This window comes from Bombina bombina, chromosome 4, assembly GCF_027579735.1.
Source record: "Bombina bombina isolate aBomBom1 chromosome 4, aBomBom1.pri, whole genome shotgun sequence".
Classification (NCBI taxonomy): Eukaryota; Metazoa; Chordata; class Amphibia; order Anura; family Bombinatoridae; genus Bombina; species Bombina bombina.
The window spans coordinates 969,766,105-969,779,951 of record NC_069502.1 but is presented as its reverse complement, the minus strand read 5'-3'; the positions used below and the strand labels follow the sequence as shown (position 1 = coordinate 969,779,951).

Sequence of the window (13,847 nt, the reverse complement as noted above, 5' to 3'; positions counted from 1 at the left end):
TCCAAAAAAATGTAATAGCCCTGTTTGACAGAAAAATAGGATGAAAATTCTCAGGACTAGTCTCTAGTTTACCTGGTTTAGGTAGGACAGTCAAATGGGCTTTGAGCATTGAGGCGTGGAAGCCTCTGGCTTCATCCAGTGAGTTAAAATGGGAAACCATAAGATTAGAAACAGTTTTATAATCTTTTGCTCCATAGCCTTCGTGGCCCGGAACTTTTGCCAGTTAGGAGATTTTTTTGGCTTCCAATACTTCCTCATTCGTGATAGGTTAATCAAAAGTTTGGGAATCTTCTGGACTTAGAAAAAGGAGTTTAATTTACGATAGATAATCAGAAAGTAGTTTAGAGTTATTCTCACATTGGTGAATGGAAGAATTATTGGAAGGAAAGGAAATGGAGGTGTAATATTTACAGAAGGTCTCTACGATGGCTATACTATCTACTCTGATCTTTCCCTTTGAATCTTGGAGGCTGTGAATATGAGTCATCAGCCACATTTGTTGCAACAAGCGAGCAAGCCACCACCTGGCCTTATTGCCCTCTTTATAAAATGGGCTGTTTGAGGAAGAGGGCTTCATCTTGAAAAACAAAATGTATGCTTACCTGATAAATGTATTTCTTTCCGGACATGGAGAGTCCACGATTTCATTCCAATTACTAGTGGGATATTCAACTTCTGGCCAGCAGGAGGAAGCAAAGAGCAACCCAGCAGAGCTGTTAAGTGTCACTTACTTTACCCATAACCCCCAGTCATTCAGCCGAAGGAAATGGAAAAAGAAGATAACACAAGGGTATAGAGGTGCCTGAGTTTTGTACAAAAAAACTGCTGTCTTAATTTTAAATATGGGCGGGTTGTGGAATCTCCAATGCTGGAAAGAAATACATTTATCAGAAAAGCATACATTTTGTTTTCTTTCCTATGGCATGGAGAGTCCACAATTTCATTCCAATAACTAGTGGGAACCAATACCAAAGCTAGAAGACACAGAATGAAAGGGAGGGAGAACAAGACAGGCGGACCGAAACAGCAATGAGGACCATGTGGCCGCCTTGCAGACTTACTCACAGAAGCTTCATTTTTGAAAGCCCAGTAAGAAGAGACAGCCCAAGTGGAATGAACCATAATTCTCTCAGGAGGCTGTTGTCCAGCTGTCTCATAAGCTAACCGGATAACACTTCTCAACCTCCGCCGTCTAAGGGGTCCAGTATGACTAGAGCAGTCTCACATGTAAAATACTGCCCACTGTACTGGACTAATACTAGCGGCCATATTGGAACTTCGCACGGGCCCTATATGATGAGACAGCTCCTGACTGTAAGCTGTCACACTATGCTTCTAGAAAACAGAGTGCCAATAAGGAACATGGAGATGTTCCTCACATTAGGCAGACAAATAAAAAATGATATGCCCCATGGCTATTAAGCAAAGTGTGGCAGTGCGGCGTGTCACAGTGCATAAAACACTACCCATACAATGAAAAAGGAGCTTCGGTGCTGAGAGGGAGATACCAGGAATTCCTTTAGAAAATCGACATAAGTTCAAAAAGGGATGAGCTGCTCAAAGTAGATAAAGATTGCCAAGCCCATCCAGGCCTTATCCATAAAAATGAGAAATCCATACACCAGTGGAAAACTTCTACTTTCCAGCAGTCCATGTACTTACCGCCCATTAAATAAATCCCAAGATTTATAAGATTTGTAAATATCTTAGACTCCACCTATAAAAGAAAGGAGGATTAACCCCCAAAGTGCTAGGACATTCTCACTTAGAAGGGAATAAGCATTTACCTGTGGAGTTTCAGCTGCAGGGCAGAAACAGCTTCTTAGGTGTGACTGATTTGCCAACATCAGTCAGGGACCTGTAGAAAAATAAAAAACAGAGTAACTAACCCTGGTTTTCTAAACAAGGGGTAGCATTGGTGTTAGAAGTTAAGCAAAGACCACCTTTCCATCTTCTAACTGCTATTTTGCTAATCCGCCATCTGCTAAAAAAAGAATATTCCAGTTCCCGCCTATAAAAGAGATTCGGAGATATTGTCATCAGTGGGCTTTTTTATGTTGGGTTTACAAATCGGAAAGATGGGGCAACAGCATAGGGAGCCCTCTGTGTTCTCTGCTGTGTGTCTTTAAGATTTATAAACTTGCCACGCATCACACACTTAGGTACTTCCCATACTGTGTTTTCATGCATTTGCAATGAGGCATTCAACAAAAAGTATTCCTCCAAAGCTCTTTCTACTTCTCTGTTTTATATGGACATTCTCTTAAAGAATATTGTCCAGTTTCCATAGGAATGAGGTCACTGGGGCCTCTGGCCATTGTAATGTGCATAAAACTGCAGCATGATCTAAACATGAGAATCTAGAATTAGTCAAATATGTAAAAATTACTGATGGGAGTGTGAGTAGAAAGTAAAATCCTGAGTGGGATTAAGTACACGCCATAAATTGTGTATGCACAGACTATGCAATTGGGCTCTAATGTTTTTAAGTGCTTTGCTGTATATACGCAAAGATTCCCCCCCCCACCCCGAGGTGTCAATTTCGGGTCCCGTGCGCTCTTATTTTTTTGTAGGAGGTTGATGTATTGGCCTTTCTGGAACTGTGCCTGATCCCCTTGCTTGACGAGCAGCTAGCATGCCTCCAGACCTGTGATACCATGTGCCTGGGGCACAGTGCAGCCAATAACCACCATAAGAACTGAACCCCTCTTTGCTCTGTTAAATGGTAAGGAACAGGGTGGGTTTGGGCAGGGAAGATCATCCTGTTGTGTTCTTAGTGGAAGCAGGGCTCTGGAGCAACTCTAAAAAAGCCAGACTCCCCCCAGTATGTGTTTATCCCAATCGGAGGCTAAGCTCAAAGGAAAGTAGGCCTAAGCTAGCTAGGGTTAGTAATGCAAGTATGCCATACAAATTAGAGCATATTATTTTTGCATCAGAGTTTCCCTTAGCAATCAAATTGCAGTGATTCATATTGTATACAGTAATGACCATTTTACCCTGCAGATTAAGTACATGATATATATTTGCACTGTTAAATAATAAGTAAAGGGATGGGGTTTTAATCTACTTATCATTTTGTTTTCATAATAAATTGCAAACTATTTGTTGTGTTAACAAAAAGTTTTAAAGAATCATGTCAAGCTTGCTTGTCTTTAAGGTGCATATATATATTAAATCTTCTATCCAATATTTAAAAACTGCTCCAATGCTCCACTTTGGAGCTTCGCATGACATCATCAATGACGTTGTTGCCATCACTAATGACATCACATGATATATAGCAAAATCTGCACCATCTAAGCCAGGGTTTTTAAATTCTGGCACTCAGGCCTCCCTAATAGGCTAGATTTTCAGGATTACCTTGGGTGAGAGCAGGTAAATAACCATGGTTACTAATCAGCTGTGATCCAGTTCAGATATCCTGAAAATCCTGCCTGTTAGGGAGGCCTGGTGTTGAAAAACCCTGATGTAAGCTCACTCTCCCTTACATAAGCTACTGGTCAATTTTTCATTCTCTACTCATCCTCCCACCTCCACACCCACAACTTATTTCTTTGCCCAACTCATCGTATCATCAATCTTTCCCTCACACCCTGCTCACCCTATCAGTCCAGCTAACCATCACACTCCAGCTTCTGTTCATCCTTTAACCCTTCCTCCTCAGACACAGCCGCCTCTTCAATCCACAGTCCTCATTACCCTCTCACCCCGCCTCCACTTCACCCTGTCCCTCATGCAACGTGCTCTCCTCACCCACTGTCTGTTACACACAACCTCTTCCTTAATCTCTCACCCCTTCTTCTTTACACACAAGGCTCTTTTACAATAATAAAACAGATTTACAAATATTCTACAACTACAAACATTTACATAAAACATTTTGCTAATGTGTTTCCTATGTCTTGTGGTTGTAATTATTGTTTTTCCACATTGCTAGCGGATCATGGTTGATGTGCAAGATATGATGTATTGATATGTAGGATCTTATCTTTACATTAACAACCTCATGAGCGTCATGAATTTAAGCAATTCTTGTAAATAGATAAAACTCTAATTTCTTACTGCACTGGAACTAGAGGATGAGTAAAAATTTCCAGCCCACAAATAATCTATATAAGCATTAAAGGGACATAAAACCCATTTTTTTCTTAATGATTTAAACAGAGCATACAATTTTAAACAACTTTCCTATTTACTTCTATTATCAAATTGTCTACATTCTATTGGTATTCTTTCTTAAAGGAGCAGAAATGCATTACTGTGAGCTAACTGAGCACGTACGGTAAGCCTATGTGCAGCAACCAATCAGTAACTAACTCCCAGTAATGGATTTCTGTTTCAGAGCCTGCTGAGGTATGCTCCGCAACAATGGATGCCAATAGAACAAAGCACATTAGATGACATAAGTAAATTGTAATGTTGTTTAAAACTGCATGCTCTGAATCATGAAAAAAAACTGTGTTTCATGTCGCTTTAAATATATTTTGCCCGCTTCATAATTGTTTAGTACTTAAAGCCTGGACAGATATTATTTCTTCCTATATATTCTGTATAATTTTTCAGGCATGTTTCAGTTTCCAATGTTTAAAATATTTCAGACATTACCATCTCTTTTATTTATGCTGGATGAACAAATTGTAAAGCCATGCAAATTAGCTTCAATAAACCAGAAATATTCCTATTTAGATAGTTATTGCACAAGAACTGTTGCATCTAATCCCTATGCAAGATAAATTATACACAAGTTACACAACGTCTTTAAAGAATGCACAGGGATCTGTATGTCCCATGTTTTTGAGTTACCAGAATCACGTGAATGAGCGTAGATCTCTGGAAAAAATAAATGATCAACAAATCCCTGATGGGTCAGTAATAAACTAAAATGGCTTTAAGCACGTAATCTGTTTTGGTCTGTGCCTTGGAGTTGTATAAACACATTCTGTAGGTCTCCAGATCTGTCTAAGTAAAAGGAATGAAGCTAAAGTCACATAAATAAATAATTAAGATTATTTTTAGAAGGGTGACATTAAAAGCAACAAACAAATGCTCTGAGTGTACTACACATAACTGAAGCCTGGGTTTATAATATAGCAGCCGTTCCCCTAGTATATGAAAATATTACAAAACCGAACCCCAGCCATAAATAAAACAAAGAATATCTGTGTATTGTTCAGGGCAGGATTTAAACCCTGAGCAGTGAGCACCCCTAGGCAGTGACTCCTTGCATAATTATTTATTTCCTACTTCTGCCCAGTGAGCACATTATTGCTCATACTCCTACACACCCATATAAATAACTACAAAGGAAAAGTCCCCATGTAGACTCATTATGAGACTGAATTAAAAGGACAGTCTACTTGATTTGTTATTGTTTAAAAAGATAAATAACACCTTTATGACCCATTACCCAGCTTTGCATAACCAACATTGTTATATTATAATAGTATACAACCTCTAAGTTTGCCTGTTTCTAAGCCTCTGCAGGCCGCACCTTATCTCAGTGCATTTTATTAGCCTTTTAAATCTTGCACAACAGCCAGACAGTGCTAGTCCATGTGTGCCAACACATTTTGGTCACTCCCCTGAAGAATGAGAATGTTTATACAAGAATCAGCACTGATTGGCTAAAATGCAAGTTTGTAAAAAGCACTGAAATAAGGGGCAGTCTGCAGAGGATTAGATCATAGAAAAAAAGTTTATTAATATAACAGGGTGTGTATGCAGAACTGGGGACTGAGTAACAAAGTGAATAGCTGTCTTTTTAAACAATAACATTTTTCAAGTAGACTGTCCCTATAATAAATTGTAGTAACATGACAAAGAAGTGAACTGAAAACCTGCCTCACGTAGGAAGCTAAGCAGACAAAAACCCTTAGACACCATTGATAAACAGTCACATTAAAGTGTATTTTTTTAAAGGGGAGTGATCAGAAAATATACTGCATTAACTATATAAGCCTATGGAGGTGTGTAATTAACTCAAAAACAAATACTTAGGTATACTAAGTCTATGGACGTGACTTATTAAGGGAGTTTTAACACATAAATTATATTAGACATTTGTAGCATTGATAATAATGAAACATCTATATCTATATAAGAATAAATCAGACACTATATTTACTGTACGTGTGATTGCTGATAACAATTATACTTTTATATAGATTTTTATTAAAGTTACATTTTAACTAATGTTTCATTATTAACAATGCTACGAATGTCTAATACAACTTACGTGTTAAAACTCACTTAATAAGTCCTGTCTATAGACTTAGTATACCACATTATAGTGTATGTTATATAAAAAAAAAGTTCCTGTATGAAAAAAAGTGATAAATAACAGAACTTACGAAAGATCCGTAGTCAACTGCCAGTGTCTGTAATGCCCAGGGTAGGCCGAGGCCTATAAGGATGTCAAACACATTGCTACCAATGGAATTGGACACGGCCATGTCACCCATACCTGCAAGTAGACAGTCATACATGCTTAGCAACATACATAAATCCTGCCTTTATTGAGTATACAAAATACAGGTAATCCCAGTAAAGGGGAACATACAGATTTCCTTTATTATGTTCTGGACCCTTATTGTGGTTTTCCTTCAGAAATGCAACATATGTTATACCCTGGCCCACATGAGGGTATTTATGTGCGTTTTTTTTTAATTTATTTTTTATTTTAAAGGGACATAGAAGGCAAAATAAACTTCTGACCTCGTTTTCTTGGTTTTCTTTGTTGAAATGTAGCTAGTTTCCATAACTTTAAAGGGACATTAAACACTAAATAAATGCTAGATATAATGATGTTTTCAAAGCAAAGATTAGCCTGAGAATAACATGTAGATATATTTTTCTAATTATACTAGTTGTATATTAAAGAAATACATGTAAACTTTGTTTCTATAGAGCCATGTTGAAACCTAGGTTTCTCCTACCTAATCTCTTCTGCTGAGGACACTTAAATGGATACTAAACCCAAATTTGTTTGTTTCATGATTCGTATAGTTCATGCAATTTTAAGCAACTTTCTAGTTTACTCCAGTCATGAGATGCAGGACACAGCAAAGAGGGTACAACACTATTTTATTGCATTGCATGGAAATATACATCTGATAGCATTGATCTCACTTAGTAACTGCAACACAGACAAACGGACATAAGCCCCGCCCCCATCCGGTGACGTCACTTCCCACTCTCATCATATCTTCCCCTTTTCAAAGGACAAAGCATAATTATTTTTTTTTCATTTGAATACAACAAATAACAAGGCATACAACAACAGTTTTGTATAGTATATAACAAATAACAAGTTACAGAAAATATAAACAACATGAATTACATCCTGACTTGAACATCGGGGTAGACTACCCTAGTCCACAGTGACCATGTGATTATTCTGCCCATACTTCCGGTCACTGTTCTAACTAATGTCAATCCCGATATCGGGCCGGAAGTTTCACCACTTTTCCGCTTGCTGTAACTCTAAATGAACTGTCCTCTGATACAGAAGAAGGCGATTGAGGGTCTGCTGGAGGCCAAGACATATCCCCGCTGTGATCTTGCTCAGGGGAAGGCACCCCTTTTAAAACAGGGGATCCCACCGGCGGTGGTACTGAGGCATCCAGTTCCAAACTCTCAGGTACAGGCTGAAGATGTTTTCGATTACGGCGTGCAACTGTCCCTCCATCAGTAAGGACTACATAAGACCTTGGTTCTGGAAAGCATCCAATTACCGTAGCCGGCGTCTTCCATTTCTTCTCATCATCTAGTTTAATTCTGACACTTTGTCCCGCATTCAGCTCCTGCAAGGGCCTCACAGAATGTCTACTGTCATAGAAGAAGAATCAATAGCCCCTTTTTGCCTCTTCATCCCTCCTAAGGACTTCGTCCTGAGGAATAGAGCTGGTTGGCTGGAAGACACCCACAGAGGGTAAAGTGGTGCGAATCTGGCGTCCTAGCATCAGCTGTGCCGAGCTAAACCCCGTGGCTTGAATGGGAGTCACCCTATAGGACAAGAGGGCCAGGTACGGCTCAGATTGCTTCAAAATGAACTTTGTTGTTTTGTTTGAACTGCCCTTTCAGCCATTCCGTTGGCCTGAGGGTAATGTGGACTTGACGTGGAATGTTCAAAATCACATTCTCTGCTGAAAGAACTGAACTCTGTGGAAGCGAACTGCATTCGGTTATCACTCACCAACTCCATTGCTATGCCCCACCGGGCGAACAAGCTCTTGAGACGAGTGATAACGGCTTGACTTGTGATTTCATTCAAAGGTGCAATTTCCAAATACCTGGAATAGTAATCGATCACAACTAGGAACTTTTTCCCGTGCAGTTCGCACAAATTAGCAGCTATTTTCTGCCACGGGCCTGCAGACAGCGGAGTTGAAATTAAGGGCTCCCTTCTCTGAGTAGGCTGGCGTTCCCGGCAAAAGGCACATTTAGACACATGGCTTGCAATGTCGGAACTGATCCCAGACCACCATACTGCCGTAGCTACCCTTTCTCTGCACTTTATAATGCCCAAGTGGCCATCGTGAATCCTGTTTAACATCTCCTGCCGCATGCTAACAGGAATAACAATGCGGTCCTGGAACAGCACCAACCCATCCAGCTCCGTGAGCTGCGACCTCTCTGACTGGTAAAAACTTAAAGACATTCAGGCTGCCCGACTCCCGGGCCAACCTTCTTTTATGTACTTTATAACTTCTTGAAGGTCTGTATCTAAATATGTCTCTTTCTTTATTTGTTCTAGCTTTCCTGAAGAGATGGACTTGGAGGCCAGAACTGAATCTACATACACTTTCACATCTGATTCCATTGAAGACTCTTCAGCAGCAGCCAGTGGGAGCCTGGATAGTGTATCTGTCACAACCAGTTGTTTCCCCGGCACATGCACTGCCTGAACGTTGAACCTGAGCAGCCTCATTAGAAGTCTCTGGCATCTTAGGGGTGTTTTGTCAATATCATAGGAGTTGATTAGAGGGACTAGCGGTTTATGGTCAGTCTCCAGACTAAATTTCTCTTACCCCACTAGGTAACGCTGAAAATGCTCACAGGCCCAAACTGCAGCCAGGCACTCTTTCTCAATTTGGGCGTATTTTGACTTAGCAGCGGTCAGTGTATGGGAATAGTAGGAGATGGGCTGTAGTTTGTTTTCATTCAACTGCAGGAGAGCGGCCCTTAACCCATAACTGCTCGCATCAGCAATAACCACAGTCTTTTTGGAAGGGTCATAGAACCCCAAGGCTGGGGCAGACCCCAGCAGGGACTTGACCTGCATAAAAGATTTTTCCTGTGAAGGTGCCCAGACCCAGGCAACATCTTTATTTTGCAACTCTGTGATAGGGTGTAGTATAGTGGATAAATCTGGGAGGAACCTGCACACATAATTTACAAGGCCCAATATTTGTCTTAGCTCATGTACATCAGAAGGACTTTTCATCTGTTCAATAGCACACATTTTCTCGGGGTCTGACTTGATGCCATCCCCATTGATGATATGCCCAAAGTAACATAACTCAGCTTTCCTAAAATGGCATTTATCTTTATTTAACTTCAGCCCAGACTCTCTAATAGTCTGCAGCACGCAGCTCAGTCGCTGATCATGTTCCTCCAATGTAAACCCATACACCAAGATGTCGTCCATGACGACTGCCGTGCCCACGTGGTCTCTTAGGAGAGAGCTCATTTCTCTTTGAAAGATTTCAGGAGCAGAGGATATCCCGAAGGGGAGTCTGCAGAAGCAAAACCGACCTACCGGTGTGATGAAGTTAGTCAGTTTGCGGCACTTTGGATCTAGAGGTATCTGCCAGAAGCCGCTAGAAGCATCCAGTGTAGAGAAGAACTTCGCCCGAGCCAATTTTGGAGCTATGTCTTCAAGTGTCGGCAGCACATATCTCTCTCTCTTCACCGCCTCATTCAGCCTTTTCAAGTCTACGCAGATGCGTACTTTCCCATTTTTCTTTGCAACAGGCACAATGGGGGCACACCAGTCAGTTGCTTCAACAACCTCTTCAATAACCCCCATATTCTTCATACGCAGAAGCTCCTTCTCCACTTGAGGCATGAGTGGGAACGGAATTCTACGGCGAGTGGTAATGCTGTATGGGACTGCGTCACCTTTAAGTGATATACGGACTGGGTTGCAATTCAGTAGGCCCATTTCACCAAACATATCTTCTGAGATTTCATTCACTCTGGCTACTAGGCCCAAACCACAGGCTGCTTTTCTGCTCAATAAATTGTTAACACACTGACCTCTAATCACATGCACCCACATTGTGAATTTCCTTTGCTTGTAATTTTCCCGCACAATCAATGCGACCACCAGGACAGTCGAGGCAGTTTTATGAATGCTGCAAGGGACATTACAGTGATGTCTGCTCCTGTGTCAATCTTAAAGGCAACTTTGGCTCCCATTACAGTAAGAGTAACCCTCCAATCTTCATCTGAACCAGGCCGGTCAACAACAGACCCTACAAAGGACACTTCTTGACCCTCCTGGTCGCTATCCACCTGCATCTCCTTAATATATTCAGTTTTACACACCACTTCAAAATGGCCCATTCTGTTACATTTTCTACATCTTTTGTCTTTAGCAGGGCATATGACATTCTGATCATGGGCACGGTTGCACCTAGTGCATCGGGCATGCTGCGCCCATCCACTTCTGGGCCTATCTGCTGCTCTTGGTCTACCGCTCACACTGTGACTTTCACTAGCAGCCCTCCTAAACTGCTGCACTTCATCCGCAATACTCTCGGACCTCAGATCAGCACTTTGCTTTTTCACTAGTTCACTCTGGCGGGCCATCCTAACAGCCCCATCCAATGTTAAATCAGCCTCCAACTGTAGCTTCAATGAGACTTCAGCATCTGCAATTCCTATAACTATTCTGTCTCTGATTTGCTCCTCTTTAGCAACATCAAACTCACAGAATTCAGCTAGTTCATCCAGGCTGCACACAAATGACTCCACAGATTCTCCCACACGCTGGGCACGTTTGTGAAAACAAGCTCTCTCATGAATCACATTTCTTTTGGGCACAAAGTGGGCACTGAGTTTGTTCATAACTATTTTCAAAGTCAAATTCTTCCCCTTCTTGGAAAGTAAAGGCATTGAAAACTGGCTCCACATCTTTCCCCCTAGAGTATAAAAGAGAATTAACTTGTACTTCACCACTCTCCTTGTCCAGCTTGGAAGCAATCCTGAAGCGTTGAAACCGCTGACGCCATGTGAGCCAAGCTGCAGGCTGAGAGAAATCAAAAGGCTCAGGTGGTGTAAACCTCGACATCGTCATCAATCAGGAAACAGAAGCACAGGCAAGCACTTCTGACACCATGTCATGAGAATAGATGCAGGACACAGCAAAGAGGGTACAACACTATTTTATTGTAGAGCATGGAAATAAACATCTGGTAGCATTGATCTCACTTAGTAACTGCGACACAGACAAATGGACCTAAGCCCTGCCCCACGTCACTTCCCACTCTCATAACAACTCCTATTATCATTTTTTCTTTCTCTTGGTATCTTTATTGAAAAAGCAGGAATGAAAGCATTTTAGGTTCTGTACGTGGGTTGTGCTTGCTGATTGGATAGCTAAATGTAGCCACCAATCAGCAAGCGCTATCCAGGGTGCTGAACCAAAAATGGGCCAACTCCAAAGCTTTCATTCCTGCTTTTTTCAAATAAAGATTCCAAGAGAAGGAAGAACATGTGATAATAGGAGTAAATTAGAAAGTTGCTTAAAACTGCATGCTTTTCTGAATCATGAAAGAAAGAAATTTGGGTTTAGTATCCCTTTTAAAACAGATATAAATGAGTAACTATAACTTTTGTTATTAGCTCATTTTTAAACGATACAAACTGGTCTGATCGGGGGATACGAGATAAAAAGAAAACACGTGTTTACATTTAGGATAACTAAGATATAACATGTCAGTGATCAATATCCTGCCCAAGCATACTTTAAATTAAATAAAACCACCACAGACCTTGTCTTGCTACAATTAAGCTTGCCATGCAGTCTGGTACACTGGTCCCAGCAGCTAGGAAAGTGATGCCCATAATTACATCCGGAATTCCCAATGTAAATCCAATTATAGTAACCTATGGGGAACAAAGAAAGAAAAGGCAGGTAAAACTATTCAAAAAAGTAAAGGAAAAATAATTCAGTTTATAAACTTTCTACATAGATTTACTTCCTTGTTTTCAATGAAAAGTTTTCTATTGATGTGTCAACAAAAGTCAATAAAAACATTTGATATGTTTTAATAAAAAAAGATTATTTTTGTGATTTTGACTCATTATCCAAATTTCTTGTCCCCCCCCCCCCACTGGTTTTAGCTTTGCTTCTTCATATTTTTTGTAGTATTTTACATATAGAATTTATGAAAACTAAAACAACTGTCTCTAGTACATGCAGTCATTATATGAAAGTTATAGCATTTTAATCCAGTAAACATGGTTATTGTATTCCTGACTATACCTTTATTTACTTAAACTACTGGCATCTAATGATGGAATGTCTACCAGCCACTGATACGATGGATAAATAAAGGTTTATGGGAACAGCTATATTTTAGGGACCCTACCAGTGATGTATTCAAGTCTTTTACTCCAAGTCTCAAGTCAAGTCTCTACCTTCAAGTCTCAAGTCCTTGCAAGATACTTTCAAGTCAAGTCTCAAGTTGAGTCTCAAGTCTGGGAGCCAACTTTGACAGAAAAAAAGGAGGTGGTGGTTTGTGTGTGTCAGGTCTAATAGAGGAGGGGGACGGGAGTCAATTGACTCAAGTCTAAATCACTGGACACTAAAGTCAAAATCAAACGTTAATTCAGAAAGAGCATGCGATTTTGAACAGCGTTCCATTTTACTTTCATTTTTATCGATTTGTTTACAGTCTATATGCACACTTTCTGAGGCACCAGCTACTACTAAGCATGTGCAATAGAGTTCACACTGTATATGTATACGAGTCTGTGACTGGCTGATGGCTGTCACATTATACAGTGGTCAGGGAAATCTTTGAAAAATCTACTGGTACTTTGAAATTCAAAGTACTATTGCATTGTCTTTTTATTGTGCATTTATAAATGATACAATTCTACTGTATTTAATGGTCTTTTAATTCTTGCAAAACAACATTTTCCAACTTACCATCCAGACCATGACATAGGAGAAAGCTGCTATCCATATAGACGAGGAGGCAAATGTTACCATGAACCATTTCTCCCAGCGGGGCTTAGCACAGTTGGGTACAGTAAAGTACAGGAGCAGACACAATGGCCAGCTTATCATCCATTTTGCTTTGTTGGCTTTCCCGTCTGTTAATAAAATTAGAATAAAGAAAACGATAAAGGTGATGACTACTACAGTAAACAGAAGAAAGCAAAGAGCAGGGAATAAAATAAGATAAAAATCAATCCAATTTACTTCCATTATCAAATTGTGTATAGCCTTCTTAGGCACACTTTCTGAGGCAACAGCTCCTACTGAGCACCTGCAAGAGTTCACAGTATATACGCATTTCAGTCTGTGATTGGCTATCATATGATACAAGGGGCAGGGCAATTAAAAGAAAATGCAAAATTTGTCAGAAAAAAAAAATCTGCTCATATACGGCTAGATTACGAGTTTTGCGTTAGAGGCTGTGCGGTGCTAACGAGCAGTTTTTCCTCACCGGTCACTTACCTACAGCGCTGGTATTACGAGTTTTCAGAAACCCGTCGTTAAAAGACAAGAAGTAAACATTGAGCAAAATTTTGCTCTAAATCTCACTCCAATACCAGTGCTGCTTAAGTCAACGGTGAGCAGGTCGTACGTGCTTGTGCATGATTTCCCC

At 40.4% G+C, this 13,847-nt stretch overlaps 1 protein-coding gene across 1 annotated transcript in view; it reads right to left on the bottom strand.

Annotated features, from left to right (window-relative positions):
* The window catches only part of SLC24A3 (solute carrier family 24 member 3), a 905,365-nt gene that overhangs the window by 37,753 nt on the left and 853,765 nt on the right, over positions 1-13,847 (bottom strand). Inside the window, exons 13-15 of the mRNA XM_053712005.1 lie at positions 13,163-13,329; positions 12,000-12,114; positions 6,351-6,463 (exon numbers count right to left, since the gene is read on the bottom strand). Coding sequence (XP_053567980.1) covers positions 6,351-6,463; positions 12,000-12,114; positions 13,163-13,329 — 395 coding nt within the window. The remainder of the gene's footprint in view (positions 1-6,350; positions 6,464-11,999; positions 12,115-13,162; positions 13,330-13,847) is intronic.